The sequence below is a fragment of the Linepithema humile genome, chromosome 3 (assembly GCF_040581485.1).
Source record: "Linepithema humile isolate Giens D197 chromosome 3, Lhum_UNIL_v1.0, whole genome shotgun sequence".
In the NCBI taxonomy this organism is placed as follows: domain Eukaryota; kingdom Metazoa; phylum Arthropoda; class Insecta; order Hymenoptera; family Formicidae; genus Linepithema; species Linepithema humile.
Genome location: NC_090130.1, coordinates 27,204,342 through 27,225,821, shown reverse-complemented (window position 1 = coordinate 27,225,821; position 21,480 = coordinate 27,204,342). Strand labels below are relative to the sequence as shown.

Below are 21,480 nucleotides of genomic sequence, written 5' to 3'. Positions count from 1 at the left end.
TATCTTTTATTGAAGCCCTTTTGCTGAAAGGATTAATATATCGACACATTCGTGTTACAACAAAAATGTGGAAATGCATGAAATGCCTTCTGCGATTTTCTGATGATTGCAATTTACGATGGTGCTTATAACAATCTCATTAATCAGCAATCCTACACCGTTTTACGTTTTGCCAAATTGTAATTTATGGTTTTGCAGGAAAACGACGATATGTTATAAGCCACATGTTTATTTATAACAATTTATCTAATCATATACAACTACACACTCACGAACGATCATAATGTGTCGTGCACATCAGTTACACTCGTCATTTAGCCAGTATTGGACGCAACGTGGTGTTAAGTTCTCGGGAAAGAAAATTGGCCACTCGATAAATCGACAGCATTACGACTCTTTTCATCGCGGTAGCTAACTATCGCGTTCTATTAAGCACGATCCCGAGTCGCATAAAATATCAGATTTCACCACGACTATGAAGTCCGGGTCTTAAGAGGAGTGCCGGGAGTTTTATAACTTTTATCGCGGGCGCGCAATATCGAAAGGGATATATTATCGAATCTCCATATCGACGTCTCGTCGTCGAATGAGGCACCGTCGACTTGAGCTTTTACAACCGGCAATATAACTTGAAGCCGTGTATTATCAACCTTACGAGACTCTTGGTCATCAACTCCGGGAGTTCGTATTGGTACAATAATTCCTCGACGAAGCAGCACAAAGTACGGTTTTGAATATCCTCGGACAATGCGAAAGCACGCTCTAAATTTATGCACATCCATCTTTGTAATGCTTCGTATTTCATATTATATTTCGCACAATAATTTGTCCTTTCGGATGAAAATTTGCTGCATTTCTTGTAATTCAGTGTTTTAGAATTATTAATAATAGTACAGCGATATCTCGATGTCGTCACTGACATGATTATGCGAAAAATCAAGTAAAGAGCGTTTATAATTACATCTTTTCAATTTTGAAAATTATATATATATTGTAAAAATAAGAAATACAGAAGTACTTTGCACGTTTAACGCTACTCTGCTGAAATTTTCTTTAAACCATTTTTATTATTTAAAATGTGATCATTTTATAAACACTGCAAAAATAGATAAAAATATGATAGAAATGCTATTAATACTATTAAATTTTATGATTTTGGTGAGGTCTGTATTTTGATTAAATATAAATTTAAAAAATATTCAAAATTGAGATTATTTTATGAGCGGCTTTGTGATACATTTATCTTCTTTTTATTTTTTTATTTAGATATTAAGAAAATACGATAAAGAAAAATATCAAATAAAAATTAGCGATAATCTTTTGTCTCATAATCATCGACTATAAATTACGCACCCAGTTTATAACTAATAATCTCATAATTATTAGATTAATGATGCTTTGATGCTTTGTTAATTATGTACAAAAGTTATGACACAGATAATCAATAGTTATCTTAATCACTAGTATCAGCTGAGATAACCAGCTGCATAAACAGAATATTGATTCAGCAGCAAATATGTTAAAATTTAACAAACTTTCGAGCTAGAACATTCGCTGGCAAAAGTGATAACTGATATAATTGAGAAGTGCGATCAGATTTCGCGCGCTAACGAACGTCGCGAATTTTCTAAGTTACTGTATCTTGTACTTACTTATGATGTAAGATGAGATCGCTTTTGCTACGGTTAGTACGTGCAAAGCGAAGGGTGTTGATGTCAAAAATACGCGTCTCCGCCCCATTACTTCGCTGATAAATGCTAACGGTATCGTATCGTATAATAAATGCCTTGGTTGGTTCCTATAAATTTTGTGTCTCCGACCCTCTTATTCCCGCGATGAAGAATCTTTTCAAGTATCGTCTGCAAGATTAGTCCGTTTTCTTCTTTAATTTTGTGGCTGTAACAATCATAAAATTGACATTAACTTTGATAACTTGACCGAAACTTTGGCAGAGATTTCATATAAAAATATTAGTTTCAATTTATCTTTAATTTTGACTTTAATTTTTAGAATTATAGTATTATAATTCTAAATAAAAATTGCGCAATATTGTTACATAACGTCAGCATTATTTTACACATTATTTTGAAATTCGTGGAATACAATTTCTTTTTTATAATTTTAGATTTTGGTTTTCCGGGCGTATCGCTGTTGCAGTTAAATGCAAAAGTGCATTATCGTTGAAATGCTAAATAGTGACCATGTAAATGTGCGTTAATTAAGCTGGGATATTGTTATACATGAGCGTTGTTCGATGAATTTGATATTCGTGCTGTGTATCGTTATTTCGCCCGATGGATTAATTACTGACAGTTCGTTGAATGTCCGATAATGCGAAAAATCTTACGCAATTCTTTCCTGCGTGTCTGCTGTCGTAATGCAGTGTACAAATAGGTAACGTTAATTAATCATTAATGCGTTGCATGATCAGCGTTATCGCGCATAATAATTAACTTGCGTTATATAATAATTAACAATTATTGGACGATCGTAGGATAAGATGTTCGAAAATATATATTAATAATATTATAAATGATTCGCCATTTTCTGCATTGCGTAAGCCACACAAGCTTATAAATATGTGCATTATTAAAATTTCGTTTTATTTCGCTAATAGATTGCTTTAATTAAATTTGATATCAAGAGCTGTCGATTAAAATTTGCGCGATAAATCCGACAGAGATAAATTTGTATCTGTTTCCGGAATTTCGCCGATTCCGGATTTAATATATAATTTTTACCGAAATAATAATGCACCTAATGATAAATTCAATGAGTCTTCATTGTTTCATGATCATAATAGCAGTCGACGAGGTCAGTGCTGCACGCGAAAAGACGCGTCGCTCGGAATTTAGTGTTGACGACGGCCATCGAAGCCGTCGCGGAACCTTTTAGGCCAGACGTTATTAAATTATGCTGACTTGACCCATATTCAACGTATACGTGACCTTTTCTTTTTTTTTCCTCCCCGCCACCCTTGAAGCACGCCCGCGGAACCTTCCGTCGAAGCTCGCTGACTTTTAAGTGCAGCATCTTGCCGCGACGTCTCAAAACTTCTGAGAAACGGGAACCGAAGTAAGTCGATCGACGGAACAAAGTAAAAACTGACGGTGACCCGGATTTCCGGCGGAAAAGACATAAACGGCGGAGGGGGACGGCGGAAATTGGGCGCCTCAGTTTAACATTTATTAATATGCAAGCGCGAAACTCATTCGACGCCAAACAAAGAGCTAATTCCCAGGCGGTCGCTTGACTTCAAAATAAGGCATTGTCGAGTCAACGTTTTCAGAAATTGGGCCATCTATATGTGAATTCTGCCCGGACGCGGTGGTGCCGAGTCAATTTCCCCGTGCACGAAAATACACATTAATTGTCGACGAGTTCGTGATGGCACATCCTTAAGTCCTTGCAAATTCTCTCTCGACAAGGAACCGACTGCGTTTCGCGCCGTCGAGGCAGTCTCAAAGTGAAGGGTGCCGTTAATTGAAGCGCGAGACGCGAAGGGTAATTCAGGAAATGGGAGTCCCTTCCGGCGGAGGTACGGTCGCGCGGCTGGCAAAGCATCACGGATTGTTAAAACAAATCCTTTGTAGTGGGCGCGAGGTAATTCCATTAATTGGACTCAGAGGAAGGAAGAGAGTGCAGGTGCGCAAACATCGGGTACCTGAGCGCCGGCAGGGTGGACGCGAATCTCGTTACGCCGTTTGCACTATCACGCGCGGATCCGGCGTCGACAAAGAAGCGTCGATTATTTATTTAGCACCGAGGAGCCTGCCGCCGGTAGAACGGCAAAAACTCAAAATAGCGAGAAGAAAGCGCATTAGCCGTAACGGTCGGCTAACAAGGTTGTGCATTTTCACGCCGTCCGTTAAACGAGAAAAGTGTCGCAATGGTATCGATCCTCTCGGAATCGCATCGTTAAATCTCTCTTCCGATAATATAGTAACATATTAAATTTATATTGGCAGCGTCACGCGGACATGGCAAATCTGAAAAAAAAAAATGTTATTATAAAGTTTGACGTCGTTCAATGAAGTTTAGAAAATCATTAAGAGTTTTGTCAACTTTAGTATTAAAAAACATTAAGTTACATTACGTCAGCAAGCAATTAAATATTCTTGATTGATTAAACTTGCAATTCTCAAAATTTCACACTTTTCCAAAATGATAAATGACTTTACATCATCTTCTTTTCCCTCCTCATTTCTTTCGCTTCTATCCCGGCGTCTGTCTTAAACATAATTACTGATTTTATTAAATTTAGGATTAAAAGAGTAATATATTTATTACTTCTTCTCTTTTCACAATGAAGAAAAATTAGTTTTTTTTCTTCTACAAAATAAATTGTATTACGAGTTTTCACTTGTAAATTTAATTGATAATATTCCTGATTAAAAACTTATAATTTTTGCATAAAAAAATAAAAAATTTTAATTATTTAACCCTTGAAAGTCTTATAATATTTAGTATATTACAAACAATTATATTCCAATTACCTGTTAATTAATATTCCTAATACGGTATTCTACTGAGACGAGCAAATGAGAAACCCCTTATCCGCTTACTGCAAATCCTTCGAACATGCACGTTGCATAGTTCACAGGAAGTCAATTGTACGCAGTAATTTATCATCTGTCTGCAGATGATCTTGTGTTTCCGAATACACAAAACACGCAAAGTGCATTTTCATATAAAAATGTCAACGATGATCGATAATATAAATTCGATATAATCATTTTAATTTACGCAACATATTCTTCATGACTTTAATGAGACACATGTGCGTTCAGCAATTTATACAAATTAAATGTTCCGTTTATGCAAATTTTAATGAGAGATCTTGATTAAACGTTTGCGGATTTTACGATCTCATTGAAAGAAATGTCCGTTTGGCGGTCAGTGTTTTAATTTATCGTTGAGAGGTAAAAATAAATTTCTAGTCGCAGCTCGCGCGGAGGATTATGAATAATTGATGCGCCCGCCAGTCTCGTCGATTGTGCCCATTAGTTGATTTGATTGAATGGCTTCTACGCCGATGCATTAAGTTGTCGAATTTAAAAGTATTCGAGATTTGTCAGATGTCATCTGTGCCGTCGGAGCGCAAATAACAAATTGGCGAGGAGCCAGCACCGTTCACAAAGTGCAATCTCGGCGTCTAAGAATTCACTCTTGATATCGTATTCGGGTTAATTAGCGTCTCATCGCGATGCAGATCCCGCGTGTCTCTCGTGTCTCAAGCGAGACGGAATGGGCAATAACAACCAATCGATAATATTGATAACGTCGTGCCAGTAATCGCCGATCGCCCACGGCGGGATGGCAAAGAAACAACGTTGGAACGCTGGTCAACGCTGCTCGTGTTGTTACCGAACCGTGTAACTCGGATAACCGAAGGAAGGTACAATAGCCGCTGTAAGTTACACCATTATCGAATATTGCGGAAACATGTTTATGTAATGTGAATATATTAAATATTTAGAAATACTGCTAAATATGTATAAAATTCGTTTCTATACGTCGCGTTAAAATGAAAAAGCAGCTGCCCGAAAAGGCGGTCCTTCATTAATCTAAATTCATTAATTAAAGTTTACTTACACGAAGCAAAATATTTTAATATCGTATCAATTTTACATTACATTTGCTAAAAAATGTTAAAAGATAAAGCAATTTTACTTATAAATTATTTAATGTATTTTATCACTGAACGTGCAATAAATACTTGAAAAATATATTTTCTTTATAAAATATATGCTTCTTGAGAAGCAATCAATAACATATATAAATTAATAAAGAAAATATGATTCCAATAATTCATAAGTAAAATTAACTTGTTTTATCGTTTTTATCAATAGGTATATAATAGTCCATTATTCTTAAATTTTTGACCAATGATTTATCTTTGGACATCTGTAAAATCTACTCGGTAAATTTTTGAAATATCGACATCATCATACGTATCGAATTGTCGATAGACAATTATGATCCTAAGCACGTAGCCGGACCGCGCGAAATATTCCATTAGATTCCGGCGCCAGCCAGAGGCGGAAACAAGAAGACTGCGAGTCGTACTGAAAAGCGGAAAAGTTACGTAGTCGCTTTTTCCGCAGTTGATCGCAAAGCTGAGAGACGTCAAGCTTACATTGGTTATTCTTCGCGATTGGACGGCGTCAAATAAGTTGGATTGAAAAATGTAAGGGACCGTTGAGGCGGAAACGCAACAGACAATCAGAAGCGGAAGCGCGAGGAGATGTCGAAGAACGTCGGAGCATCGCGGCGGAAACTGTTCAAAAACTGCCCGAGAAACGTTGGAACTTTGACGCCAGTAGAGTGTATAAACTCGCGACTATTACTAGTGGCAGCGCAGAAATCACAGATGTGAACGTCAGTGATGCAAACGTAAATACTGTGCGCCCAACGTGTTTATGGGTTATCAACGTCGAAGCGTTATGAAATCTGATTTGCACAAACGAAAAAATTCAATGTTTCAGTATTTTTACCTTCTGTTAAACAATTAATGCTCAAGTCGACAATGACTGCATTTATGTCTTCATTTTTGCGGCATTAAATTTCAGTAATAGAATTTTTAAAATCATACGTATTAAATTATCAAATTATTTTTTCTAATTATAAATAATCGTAATACTTTCCGTAGACTAAATTTTATAAAATAATTACTCACAAACATATTCAACTAACTTTAAAGTGATGTTTGCTATTTTATAATTTTAATTGAAAATTTTATGTTAAGTATTTCTAAAAAAGAAGAGTATATATTATTATTAAATAATTATAGTTTTCTAGAAATATTTCTTAAGAAAAAATGTTCGTCATTGAATTCATCATTTAAACGTAAGAAGTTCTTACTTCTTAGTGGAAATCCTCTTTCGCATGATTACGCGATTTGCAGTGTCGTATCGAAGTGTCCTTGTAATATGTTTGACATCTTCGTCGTCGCCGTCGCACGGCACGCGAGCGTGCGAGGGACGCGCGACGCGAAAGAGCCGAGCGCAACGTCGAGATGAAGAAAAGGCAACACAAAGGAGAATCGGGCCATCGGAGCGTTAACCCTCGTCCGGGCGACCCCTTTTTCTAACGAGAAGAAAAAGCGAAGCTCTCGCTGAGATATTTTACTTGCTTCATAAAAATCGCCGGCAAACGAAGAATGAAATGTTTCGCGCCTTTAGTACGCAAACGATCTTCTCGGGTTGTATAGACAGCATTTATATCAGTTATGTCTCCCTCTGTTCTCTTCAGTCTTCGAAGTAAAAATGGTTATTTGAAAGATACTAAACTTATTTCTCACAATTATGTGAGAGGTGAATTTATTCTTATAAATAATTGTGAAAAATAAATATTATTCTCGTAAGTAGTTAAATTTTTCGACCCGCTAAACTCGCTGCATTATAAACAATTTAATTATGTTAAGTTCCTTAAATGATATTTTTATCTCTCTTATTGGCGGTATTATTTTGGCGCGCTTCGTGATGTAGACATGCTGTATCATTCGCTCGATTTGGCAAACGTATGTCGCGTATCTCGTGCGACGGCACGCACACATAACATGTTGTCTTCCTAGAGCATTAAAACGCTCGAATACTATTACTGTGAGAAGAGAACGGGCAATTTTATTCTTTCTTCATCCAAAGAATTCAGCCACTTTTTTCAAGTATTGCTTAAATAAAATAAAATTGAGGCTTACCCCGCGTTTTTTTTATCTGACAAAAAAAAACGTTGATATTCCGCTCGTATTTGTTTTAGCCAATCGGCCGTTTCTGTTATTTTATTTCGCCGTTGTTTCTGTTACTTTGAAGGAAGAAAAGGGGGGGGGGGAGAACATTTCGGAGGCTGATCCGCAGAGACCGGATGGTATCCTCCCGCATACGGCCCTCTGTTGACTGAAGCGACTTAAGTCAACGCCGCCCACGGTCTGGCACGCGGCCTCCAGAGCGCGCCAAGACGAAGAGGGATGTACGCGCGCGGGGATGAGAAATGAAGAGGAGAGACGTCATCGGGGGATGTGGACACGCGAGAGACGGAGACGGACGGCGAGGTGGAGTGCGACACGGCGAGCCGGGAAGATGCGGTGCGACGACGACGGAGCGAGCGGAACTGCGAGGGAACTGCGAGGGAACTGCGAGGGAGATGCGAGGGAGAGCGAGTGACGGCGAAGGGTTCAAGTATAAGTATATACCGAGGCATGCGCCGTCCTATCATATTGATCTCGCCATAGTAACGATTCTCTCTTCTCCGGCGATGTCGGGATGCACTATAGCCGCGGGAGGAAAAGGGATGCTAGCGAGCGAGGAGTCGTGCGGCAGAGCTCGGGGAAGGTGGGAGGAAATGGCCGTAAGAGAGGGGAGGGCGAGAGGCAGGTCGTACCGCATGGTGTACCACGCCACCCCACGATGCGCGCGGATGTGGGCCGCCGAGGGCTGAACGCAAGAGCGAGAGCGCGGGGCGAAGCGCCGGCGAATGAGGAGAAAGGGGGCCGTTGAGGGAGCCGAAGGGGGGAGAAGGTGACGAGAACAAGAGCGAGGCAGCGGAGAAAGAGAGAAGCAGGAAAGGGAAAAGGGAGCGAAAGGACAAGGGGAGGGCTGCGAGAGACGGACAGCGTCGTCGTCGGTGATCGAGGTAGAACGACGATACGGGGTGCAGAGTGGCGGAGGAGAGTGAGATCGAGACGCGCGCGGCGACTGGCAGGTATACACTCTGGACCAGAAAGAGGGAGAGAGAGAGAGAGAGAGCGAGAGAGAGAGCGAGAGAGAGACAGACAGAGGGAAATGGGAAAGCGAGAAAGGGAGAGAGAGCGATAAGGAGAGCGAGAGGGAGAGAGCGAAAGGACGGCGATACCGCGAGCGACGGAGAGGACGGACGTGGTGAACGGTGGCGGTGGGCTACCAACAGAGCTAGCGCCGGAGCGGCAGTACCGCGCGGCGCTGCAGCCAAATGAAAATCAGTCCAGCGTTGGTCGCCGGCGAGGCCGCATCTGGCAACCCCCTCCTGATCCGGGATAGAGTGATACAGTAGTCCCGCGAGGAAGACCGAGATCAAAAAGGTAGCCCGTGCGACGCGCGTCCTCAACGTAGCGCAGAAGAACGACAGCGAGCAAGAGAGAGAGAGAGAGAAAGAGAGGGACAGATCGGGGAATGTTTTCGCGGTGCTGCCGGTCGCACGCGTGCCGAGACCCGCAGTACCGAGGGTGAATCCCCCTGAATCGTTCCACCCTGACCCGATGCTGCAGCGACGAGGAAACGCGGGAAGCTCGCTACGTGCGGTACGAGCCGGCGAGATCGGACTGCGGACGCGTCTCTGAGCCCGTTTTGTACATGCAGCGCGCGAGATCCGCATCGGCGTCGGCCCCGTGAGTAGTAGTACCGGTTGCAGTTGCGGCGATATCGAGGCGCTCACAACCGAACGATATCCTGCCGAACGGCCGACCGACGCGATATCGCTTGTTGACGCGAAAGTATATCCGCGGAAGAGAGAAGCATAGATCCGCGAGATCCGCAGACGAATCCAAATTGAGAAGAGATGTCCGCGCTGCCCGACAATGCCGCGTCGTGGTGCAGCAGATCGTCCGGGCCATAGTGCGCGCGAGTTGTACCATCCGGTACGGAGTAGCGGCGGTGGACGGTTGCACCAGAGGATCGCTGCGTGGAGGCGGTCACGTGCCTCCCCGACGTAGCTAGGACGATGCGCCTGGCGAGTCCGGTGCAGGTGCGACCGGGCGGGCCCTGAGGAGTTTTTCCCACGACTGCTCCGTTCCGTATTACGCGCGCCGCGAGCGAGCCGCTGAGAACAGGTGATTCTGCCGCGGGAAGGCCCCCCCGGGTGGCCGAGAGGTTCGTCCTCGCTCGACGCGCCGACAGCCACGTGCGAGGACGAGCGGACGAGTGGCGGCGGCGGCGGTGAGGCGGCGGCGGCGGCGGCAGCAGCGACTGTGAGGGAGGTGGGGAAAATCGGCAACGTGGAGGAGGTGGTGCACAGCCAGGCGGTCATCGAGGAAGGAGCGGCAGCCACGCTCCGGCTTCCCCGCGAGCAAACATGAGACGGCCGTGGACGCTCGTCGCGGCGATAGCCCTGGCTGCGTCGGGTGAGTGACTCTTGTACTACTCGCAGGAGTGCGTCCCTGCCGTTAGCCCCGACGGCGTTTTCCGCATGAACGATTTACAATTAGTCGCAACGCGAACTTCGTCCACCGGCTGTCTCGTTAGTCGATCGAGTTCCCACTGTGTCCTTACTCCCACTCGCCTCTTCCACAAGTGTCCGTCGACGTCACGACGACGCGTCGTCGCTCTCGTCTCTCTTTCTTTCCGACGCTGCGAATGCACGATAAAGCCGTAAAAACCGTGTCGGCGTTACACCTTCGATATAGTCCAGCTTAATCTGCTTCTCTTTAGTGTATAATTAAAATCGTAGAGTTATTAAAATCGTCGGGCAGCTGGTTATTCCGAACGAAATAACCAAAAGCGCCGACGTTTCTCGCAAAACGTCGATGTGCCTCTGCTATACGGATTTACATTTTATGATCCGCTGCGACTTCGGCTCGGATGATTCGTTGGACGGGGGGCGATCGGAAACGTCATACCGATACTGCGACCCGTGTCACAGAATTTCAGTTCCTAACGTGAACCGACAACTTCGCCCAGGAATTCAATGTCGTGTTGCTCGCTTCGAAGAACTTCATGAATCTTGGATCTTTGCCGTTCGCGATCTTCGTTACGAAGACGCGAGAGATCGAGCAACCGCCGGGAGCAGAGGAATACGTGAGATTCTTCAAGTTTGCATCCCGGCGAAGTTTCGATCTTGCGGCGCGATTAATCATCTCCTCGGCATTGCCCGTACCAAGTCTCGTTTCCGGAATTCGCGCGGAGCTTCTTCCCGTAAACAAATAAATTTCTTCGAGTTTGTCGAAGGAATCGCAGTCGGCGAATCTCTCTTACACGAGCACTCTTGTCACGACCCCTCATCTCGTTTCTCAAGATATAATCTCTTCCACGTTGTTCACCGGAGGACATGTAATTCCGTATAGCTGCAAAGACATTGTTAACGTTTCAGTGTTTACAAGAGAGTTTCCATTCCGCTTGTTATTCGTTCAACGCCAAAAATCACGCCGGGCGCGGCGGTTATGTATCCTCAAGGTTGCCGCCCGGATTACGGGGAGGGCGAGTTTCGCTTTCGAGCGGGGGAAGGGGTGGAATGTTCTCGTCGCGTGGGATCCTTCATCTCTTCAACGTCGCTCGCCCGCTTCCGGAATCGGTGCGAGCGCCTCGTCGAGTTTCGAGCTTTGAATGGAGCAGGCAGATGTAGAGCGCCGCAATCCCGGGAGGAGGAGGAGAAGGAGGAGGAGGAGGGGGAGGAGGCGGAGGAGGAGAGAAGGAGGAGCAGAGTGCAAGGGAAAACAGGGGCAGCGCGGAGGGGCCGAGAGGGAAACGCAGCGTTTCAATATTGACGTCAACCCGCGACGCTTCCAGAGCGACGCGACGTCTCGCGCCTCGTTAGCGGCACGTTGATGCCACCAGCTGGGAGCCGGAACGCGCGCGCATGCCGCGCGCCAAATCGGAGACGCGCAAATATTTGCGCACTGCGCCGATGATGTTTTCGTTGTATTGGCTTGCGCGACGCTCCTCCGGCGTCACTCTCGCGTCTAGGAAAAGGTCGTGGGACGTGGAGATCCCACGGGACCTCCCTCGGGAAATACGCTTATGCATTGATCACTCGGAATGTAAAGCTTGTAAAATTAAAGAAGCAGGGAGAAAAGGTTATAATAACAAATGTATCGAAAGGAGATGGATCACGGTTTTCTCCAGGGTGTTTATACAGCGAACAATAAAAACAGATGTGGTGTACAGAGCAAAAGTTATTAAATTTCTCTTCAGAAACACTGCAATGACAATTTCGTATTCCGGACTTCCTCTTTAAAAAAATATTATCGTGAGAACTTAGTATTTAGTTTGGCAAATGTTCATTTAAAAATAGCGTTGATTTCCTTTCGATTTTAACTGTTCTACAACCGCTCGCCGCCGTCGGAAGCAATCGTAATTAATTACGAACGAAATATAAACTGCCGCTTCCACTTGATGCCCGCGCGTCAGAGACGCCCCTTGTCGCGCGTCGCGGCGCGTTAATTAATTACAACGACCTCGTTATAAATAATAATCGTTCAATTGTGTCGATCGCGTTGGAAACGCCGCGGATATTTCCATAGCCCGGGAAACAACACGAAAATTCCATTATGCACGTTGACCGAGATCGAATGGAAATGTGCCGCGCTGCAGTCGCAGCACGTCAAAAGCCGTCTCAACCGGTACTACCAAATTGTGCATGTAGCTCCGTGTAAAATGTAAATTAGGAAGTTATCCACCTCGTCCACGCGTGTCGGGAGGTCGTCCTGCCATGACGTATCGTGTTGATTAATTAGCATCCCACCGCCGGCTGTACGCAGTTTCCCGTGCTAGTGCTGCATCCGGCGCCGCTGCAGACGTCGCCGGTCGTAATGGGAAATGGTTGCAAAAATCGCGGTCGTCCCACGCTCAAGAAAGCAACGGAAGCGTTCTTCTCGAAATGATTAATGCGAGCTTTCGTCTCGCCGAGGCAATCGATCGCACTTCCAGGAGAAATTTTTGGATGTAAAACAACGTAACAAGAAGTGCTTTCTCCGCGGAAAGTTAGCAGAACGTTGGTCGATTAATTAACATATTAATGCACATTAATGTAGTTTCACAACTTTCATTGTTTTCCATCTGTTTTCGTAGAAAATATATCAAAACCGTGCAAGATGAGGATTCAGAATTTTCTTGACGCAGTGCGTTAATTAATTAAAATTCCACTCGTAGAAGTCATCTGCGTTCAGTTGTTTTTTCGTTGTTTTGCCAGAAAACTATATCATTATATACACAGTGTGACACATTTGTCTCAAACATTTTAAATATTTTTGCAGAATATTAATGGAAAAAAAAGGTTGGATTACTTTATGTAGAATATAAAAAATGTTCTTGTTGACCTTTAAAATACTCACTTTTTATTAAAATAAATAACCTAAAAAATAAAATGTTCAAGTTTGATAAATTGCTATTGTATTTTTGAAATATGTTTAGATCTTTCAATTATAAATTTTTATCTTAATATTACAAATTTGTGGTATTTTAGTACGTTTTTCGTTTAATGTCAAACGGTAATACACAAAATGTGGATTAAAGGTTCCCTGGCGTATTATGCTGATTAATTGCGATCCTACGCTATGAACGGTATGTTCGTTCATCTTCGTTCTCTGGACAATTACGCCTACTGAAGCTTCTAAGAGAACAGCTGATGCGTTCCACCCACGCGGCATCAGATCGTGCGTTCGTAGCAGTCTGTTATAGCAAGTGGAAGAAAGAAGAGCGAGAAAGCATAAGACATGCATCAAAAGCTCCTTTGAGTTTCCTTTATATTTATATTCTTGGACGGTAATATTTTCATGCTGTATAAAATAATCTTCATAACATTTTCATTTGGGTGGAATTACCATATCGTTCAAAGTAAAATTTTGTAAAGACGGTTTTCGTGATGGAATCACTAGCCCCCAAAGGATTAATTTCATACACAGAGTATTCCCGGTTAACGCAATTCTCTTTAATCTGGACGCTGCACAATCAACTAAAAAGAATCGCGTAAAAAAAAAATATTACAAAACGTGATATAATTTTTGGACGGTAAAGGATTCATATTAATCATACGAAATGAGCTATTTCAACACGTTCAGAGAAACGCTGCTATCTTTATTCTGTTCTATTTATATCTATACGTATCTGAATGCAAATACGAACCGGTGGCGAAATATTTAAAAGTAATTTTTCTCGAATATTTTTATATCGTCTTTTATTAATAAAAACGATTAATCTGTATCATCCTGCACACTTTATCCTCTCGCTCTCTCTTTCGTAATACCATTTTTACAAAGCAATCTATAATTATTAAACCGATTACGTAATTCGCGCCGAGATAAAGATTACCAAGTATAGACAGAATATAGTCCTGGAAACTTGCCGGCTAACTATGTTATTTTTAACTTCAGAACTTTGCCAGTAATTCCGAGATTTTTGTGTAATCCGCTCTAAGAAGCTCTGTGGGAAACCTTGCTGTTGCTTGAAAATTTTAGACATTCCTGAAAGTCCATTCGAGGAAAATCCCAGCGAAGAAGAGATTCACTTCGCTTGACGAATCTCAGTCTGAGAAAGTTCTCGAAAAGTTGCGTATTTTAAAATAATGTTGCTTGCGTAATATTTTTTGGCTCGTATAAAATATAGTCATGTTTCGAAAGATAGACTTCTTCAAATAAAATTAAATATATCCAATGTGTGAGTCTATGATAGACCATTCTACGTGTATTATTTTACATATCATTTTAATGAAGAATATAGCAGAGTCTTCTTAGACAGAAATGTACGATTGTTCTAATAAAATGAAAAGAACTAACACTTGCGTCATATTGAATTTTTCCAAATTCAATCGGGTTTCTGTCAAAAACGCCGGTGGACATATGTTCGTGTTGTAAACTATTTTATCTGTCTCTACATCTTTCCTATTTTACCTTTATAAGTAATCCTGAACAGTATATATAAGACTTTATATATCTAAAATACTATTAACAGAGTATTTACATTATGTTTTAACAGTATCGAACGTAAAAAATGCGCTTTCAAATTGATTTTTATTTTACATGCTATTTCCGATATATTGGATATAATTATAATAGCAAGAATAAACATACTTAGCATTAAAAAAATGCAATATCGTGATATCAAACATGGGTGAATTGAAAAAGATCTGACAAAAATCTTTCTTATTGCATTCAGTATTAGCTATACAATGTGTTCATAAAACAAGCGGTTAAGTTTCTACAGTACTGAAGAGATTAAATACTTGAAAAACTTGTAGTTGAAAATGTTGGATTAAAGAATTACAAAGAAATAAATTAATGTCTTCTTTTTTAAGAATTACTGAAATTTCTCAAGTATTATAATTCTGGAGTGCTGCAAGTTTATTGTAAAACTGAATTTCGAATACAATGCCGAAACATATTTAATAAAGCATTTCAAAAAGATATTGTTGGAAACTTTTTGCATCCACTCGATTATTCAACATACTGTGGAAACTTGGCCGCATATTTGATAAGCACTTTGTACATTTAATCTATATCGTAACACCCCGATATCACGCTGCTGAGAAAAATATGTCAGAGACCCTGCTTAAAGCATTTATTGCCGATCGTACCTATGTAAATCGATCGCATCGCGACGTCCGATCGGCTTACGTGTCGTTCGTCGCATCACCTCGCGTCATGGTGGCCCCTCCAGGGATCTAGGGATGCTTAAAATTGACAAAATATCCATATTCTCACTCAAATACACAAGAATTATAGATATCAATTTATACCTTTTGACTTCTTCGAAAAAAAAAATGTGACATGTTGTTATATCAATGTTTAATACTTGACATTCCATTTTCAAAATCATCAGGAACCACAAGAATCGATACTATCTGACTATCTTACTTGCTTTACAGATATCGGATACGTCAAGTATCTACATTTTCCAGAAAATATCAGATCTCTATAAATATCGTTTTCATACTTTCAAATCGACACTGATATACCTTTCAGGTATCGCTACCTTGGGAATATCGCTATTTCCCTGGGGATTATGCAGGATATAGCAGACTTAGCAATGTACCTTGTCAGATTGTTTGACCAATATGGAGTTGATTTTTCTCCAGTAAAAACGTCGAGAAGGATCGTTATTTATTACGGATTTTCAACTTCCAATATTAAATACCTCACTTTATTTGATTTAATATTAAAAACTTTAAGCCATGGTTTTTTTGTATTAAATATCTTTTAATTAAACATTTTCGCAAATGTGAGGTCTACTTGAAATAAAATAAAATATCAAATTCTCAATTATACAATTCAATTAGAAGTGATTAAAAAATTGATTGATTTTCTGCCGTTTAAAAATTATATTGGTTGACCGATATTTTTGTTGAGGAAACATTCCAAATTAGTCGAAGAGAATCCGTACATAAAAACAGTTTGTCAGATATCTGCGAGAAATCATGGAAGACAAATACTCAAATATTAACTGAATATGAACGCAAAATAAATACAGAATTATTCGGTATCCGAGTATCGATACTGCGATACCGTCGAAATATCGTAAGCATCCCTAGACGTCCCATGCCGCGCGACCTGCAGAGTGCACGCAGATGCGTGGGCGTGCGACCGTGGGTGTGCAGCACCGGAGAGTATCGAACGCGCATTCTGACCGAGGATGAGGACACTGCACGCTCGCAAACGCGCGCGCACGCACACCTGCACTCCCGTGTACTCACACGTGCGCGCGTCGCGGAGGCGTCCGCCAGCAAAACCGGCCATCTCTGAGAATCCGCAATTACTGACGGGCAAGCGAGATCATACATGTATGCGCGATAACGACGCATCGATGCCACAGCATCTCGTTGGATCTCGTATTGCGCATCCATTAGCTGACGTGGACCTTTGCCAGATATTTGGCAGATTAGGAAGGTGGTTATCTGACGATTACATGCATCCGAAGAGAGGTCTGATGAAAATTTTGCCAGCAATAATTATGTAAGATTGGAAATAAAACCGCTGACATTTTCATTTAACATGAGAAAACTAGATTTCGGATTAAAAAAAGAAAAACAAATGTAGTTTTAATGCTGTTTCTAGTAATAATAATATTAATTGTAATAAGAGTGGACAATAATTACATTATTTACACTATTTGCTCGCGCAGACTAATGATAATGATTTAGCCGGATGAGAATATTAATAAGCCATTACTATTCAGTTTGGATATGTGAATCAAAATCAATCGATGGACAATTCTAAATATAATATACATGTCAATTAAACTTACACATTACGTTAATTATTAGTACAATCACTGCAAATTACTGAAAATTTTGTCGTATAAAATGAAATTAATTTCTTCTAAACATGAAATGTTACGTTCACCATGAAATTGTTACATTCATATTAATTAAAAACGACTCGTTTACTTATATTTGACGTCAAACTAAATATCCACGTATCATTAGAGTCAAGAAAAATGTCGCTCACTTGAAGAAGTTGCTGATAAATTCAACTGGCGTAAGAGAGTGCGCCGATCTCCGACGGAACTCGCTCATTCAGATATTACACGCCTTCTTTTATACTCACGTAAAGAGTACAAAGTCGCGCGACGAATTCTGGCGAAAATCTGAGAAGACGAGCAAAAAGTTCGGAAAGTTTCGCGACGGAGATGGCCGGTTCCCAAACAGAGCGGACAACTCCCTTCCCCTATCTGTCTCTTTCACCTTTCCGCTTCGTGATATCTTCGAGTGTCTCTCTGTATCTCTTTCCCCTTTGTCTCTTTTTCGCTCTCTTTCTCTCTCTCTCTCTCTCTCTCTCTCCCTTTCTCTGTCTCTCTACCTTTCTCTCACTATCTTTCGACGAATTGCATGAACGGACGCGCGATCGTGTACGTCAACAACGGAAACTGTGCCAAACGTTGCGAGCTGCCCCGACGAAATTAGCCCTTGAAATGAGACACTTCGGCCTTCTTGCAAGTGTATCCGTCACAGCTTGCGACGAGAACACGTGTGCGCGCTTTGTCAATAATGCACACGGCCACACTTCCCTCCTTTTCTCTTTCTCTCTCTGTCACTCTCTGTCTCTCGAGTCGTCCGATGCCTGCCGGCGAGAGAAAAGCACAATTCATTAAGGGATCAAGTGCGTTGAGATGACTTGGCCCTTCCCGAAAGTCTAATGCTGACAGAGAATTGGAGATATGCAGACGGAAGGCCGAGGATCAAAGGTCCAAGGACCTTTGAATGAATAAGCAAAGGGCTCAAAGGTCCGAGGGTTGAAACTCTAAAGACCTCGGAATGATCCAGAATGAAATAGAATAATCAAGGAATTGAGTTTTAGATTTTTATGGATAAGGATTCGATGTGTTAATAAGTTATTCGAGTGATTTGAAGATAATAACAGTGATAATAACATTGAAAATGTTACACGCATACATTCGCATATACGTTTTAACGTGTATTACGTAACTGTAATAAAATACGTGCAAATTTCGCTGTTTTTGTCGCGAAGAGGAATATCTGATAAATAAACACTGCATGATTCCAAGTGTCTGCTATATGCGCGTCTCTACTACTGGCTTTTTGAGTCCGATATAGCAGATCACTTGTATTACTCGCAGTGAGATATAAAGCAAAATATGACATGTAATAAAGCTAAGATAACATAAAATTTTAACAACAAGGGAGAAATTTTGTGACAGGCTAAGCTTTTAGAAGCTTTTTAATAGTAATTTATATGTTTTTAGCTTAAATATCTTATAACGCGTAATGTTTTTACAGTACCATATTTTAGAATTTTTTAAATTTATAATAGAATCTGAATATACGTATAAATCATACGATATTCTAATTTGATTTTTTGAAGTAAACCATTAACAATTAACTAACCCACACGATAATTATTTTATAAAAATAAAAAATACATTAATTTTAAAGAATAGAATACTTCCTTTCTTCACGCCAATGATAAATTTTGCGTACGTCATTAATTTGCGACGAGTAATACCGAAAAATCTCGCCTTACTGCGATTCTCGTTTTCTATGCAACGGACCGTCATTATCATATTACACGGGCGTATTCTGCGCTCTGTACCATCTCCTCACGAAAGACGCGTTGGGACACCCGAGAAAATGAGCTCAGTTTGACGATAGCCTCTGCCATTTTCGCGCAACGGTATCGTTAAACTCTCGAGCTTGCAATGCTTTGTTCTTTGCGTGTATACACATCTCTGATTAAATTCATCTTTATTTATCTCTAACTTCTTACACGTGTTGCAGATATTCTATTATTATTATAGAGTTGTTAATAATGATATAATAATAATAATTATTATTATATCCTTATTTGTTATATTTATAAAATATTACTTCTGAATTATTCTGATAACAAAGATAGAACAGTTTGAATAATTTATTATACGAAATATTATTCCATCATGTTGTACGTCAAAACATAAATATTTGAACTTGGTACAATTCTATTTCTCTGTATTCTTCTCTCTCTCTCTCTCTCTCTCTCTCTCTCTCTCTCTCTCTCTCTCCCCCTTCCTCGTCTTCAGTCTTTCTAGGTTGGCATTGTCGCTGAAAATGTCTCGGGGCATTTATCGGGATTAACAGTGTTCTAAACTATTTTAGCCGACGTAACGCAGCAACTTGCCATTGTGTCTTACCGCGCACTGCGACCTCGCTCCTCATCTATCAGTAGAATCGTTAGAACTTCGCCGCCAATAACGGCACTCTCGTCGTCGCTGCCGTCTCGTCTTGCAGAAGCGATACGACGATCTCAATATCAAGGAGATTCCGGAACTCTTCGAAGGGCGAGCGAAAAACGTGTAATATCACATTTTACTCATTTTCTACTGGAGCGAAAAGCTTTTTTTTTTTTTTTTTTTAAATAATGTAATAGCAATGTTATAGTAATATGACAATTAATTCATCTAATACTTTGAATTTATTGATATACAGGGTGCTTCATAATGTCCGTGCCAACGCTCGTGTGCGGGTAGAGTGCGGTAAACTGAATAGAAAAGTCCTTTACCGTTTTGCAATTTTCGCAATAATAATTAAAATATTAATTAAAAAGGATTGACGAATAATCATTACTCCTGCTCTCGCCATGCGTTGTTATTTTTCGTTGCCGTGCGATTCTGATTGCTGTCACGCCTAGAGTGTACAGCCCACGGTCTAGCCGCGCGCAACGCGTGATTATTCGTCAATCCTTTGTATATCTCAATTATTATTGTGAAAATTGCAAAACGGTAAAGGACTTTTCTATTCAGTTTACCGCACTCTACCCGCATACAAACGTTGGCACACGGACATTACGAAACATCCTGTATATGAAATTATAGGTATATAATATAATATAAGAGCAAGGAAATTATGTTTTCATACATTTGATATAGTTTTCGTGGTGTTGCGAACGGTTGAAGTAATGAATAGCCAACGATGGAGCGAGCAAAAACATGACTTGGCCCGTCGTCCGGGCATCGGCGATCGTTTTCAGAGGAGAGAATATAACCGACGACCGACGAACGGGAGCATTTTCACGAGTCGATTTTTCAGGAGAGTCTTTTGCAAACCGGGTTAGACTTATCTCGCAAAATTGAAGAGCACCGCTCGCCTTCCTCGTTAGTCTCAATCGTGTATATCTACTCGAACTGCATTTTAAATAGATTTACTGACTATTTATTCATTTTATTTTATTTGTTTTGACCTCGAGAACCAACTATCCTACAAAATAAACCAAAGAATCGAATCAACATTAAATAAAGTTGTTTTATGGATCTAGTTAATTAGGAGGACACAAGAACCGGTCGCACTGAGACTAATTGGCGACAATCCGTTCATTACATTTCCTTCCTGCGCAGGTGTTAGGTATTACAGCTAAAACTGTGATCAAAGGACGAGCGCACACAGAGATGCGCGCCAATCAGTGTTAGCGAACCAAATATGTCAGTGCCACTGATCTCACGCTCAAATTAGAAGGTGGTTTTTGGAGTTGGCCGTATTACAGAGAGACCCGGCATTGTTACCCATTAGCCTCCGATAGTCAGTTCTATAATCAGACGTTGTTGCACGACATTGTTATATAGCTAGCGATGCGCGGGTGGCTGCGCTTGATTAGACTTGTCGAGACGGCAGCGGTCGAGACTTCCATCTTAAACCGGTGCACCGAGCGGTGGACGACTTTGACCGGATAATTGTGTGTGTCGTGCTCCCTAAATGGTCTGTGTCGCGAGTCAAGAGTAAACACAACTGGAGGGTTTAGCGCAGGACTGACTTTAGTGTTTGCGGCAGGCAATCTTGCCGGGCAAATTAATGCCCCGAGTTAATTATCTTCCGCGATCAGATGGTTGCAAGAGCCAAAGGGCGCTGCTCCTTTTGCACGATTATTTATGTCGCCGGCGAGATTAGCTCGCAATGGAGATTACATTGCTTCCGGTAGGACGGAAGTTTGTGCAGGGTTGATGCAGTGAAGGAGACTTGTTCGAAATTGATTTCCCCACCCTCGCGTAAAGGGATAGATATATATTGTACAAATTAGGGATATTTCTAACTATTTTTTGAGACATGAGAAAATTTCGAGATGTAAAAGTAAGACATTAACAATTCTCAAGTATTTTTTATGTTTAATTTTTTTATCATTTAATATGAAATATTTTTATCCGACATATAGAAGGAAAATGTCATATAAATCTTTATTGTCTGAGCTAAAGTGGTTTTTCAATATTCAATTCGTTTATCTGAAAAAATTATGTGTATTTATTATTTGTGATCGATATCTCTCGACACATCCACATTATTATTTATATTACAATTTTTGTTATAATACTGCATTTATTC

At 41.0% G+C, this 21,480-nt stretch overlaps 1 protein-coding gene across 3 annotated transcripts in view; it reads left to right on the top strand.

The window, feature by feature from the left end:
- Nucleotides 1-8,308: 8,308 nt before the first annotated feature.
- LOC105678940 (neuronal acetylcholine receptor subunit alpha-7-like) overlaps nucleotides 8,309-21,480 on the top strand; it is a 187,121-nt gene continuing 173,949 nt past the window's right edge. For 2 of the 3 annotated variants that reach the window (XM_012378670.2, XM_067350929.1), the window contains exon 1: nucleotides 8,309-10,093. Coding sequence is in view for 2 of the 3 variants with exons in the window: in XM_067350929.1 (XP_067207030.1) it covers nucleotides 10,045-10,093 (49 nt within the window). In the remaining variant the exon portion in view is untranslated. The remainder of the gene's footprint in view (nucleotides 10,094-21,480) is intronic. The other variant, XM_012378668.2, reaches the window with a different exon arrangement.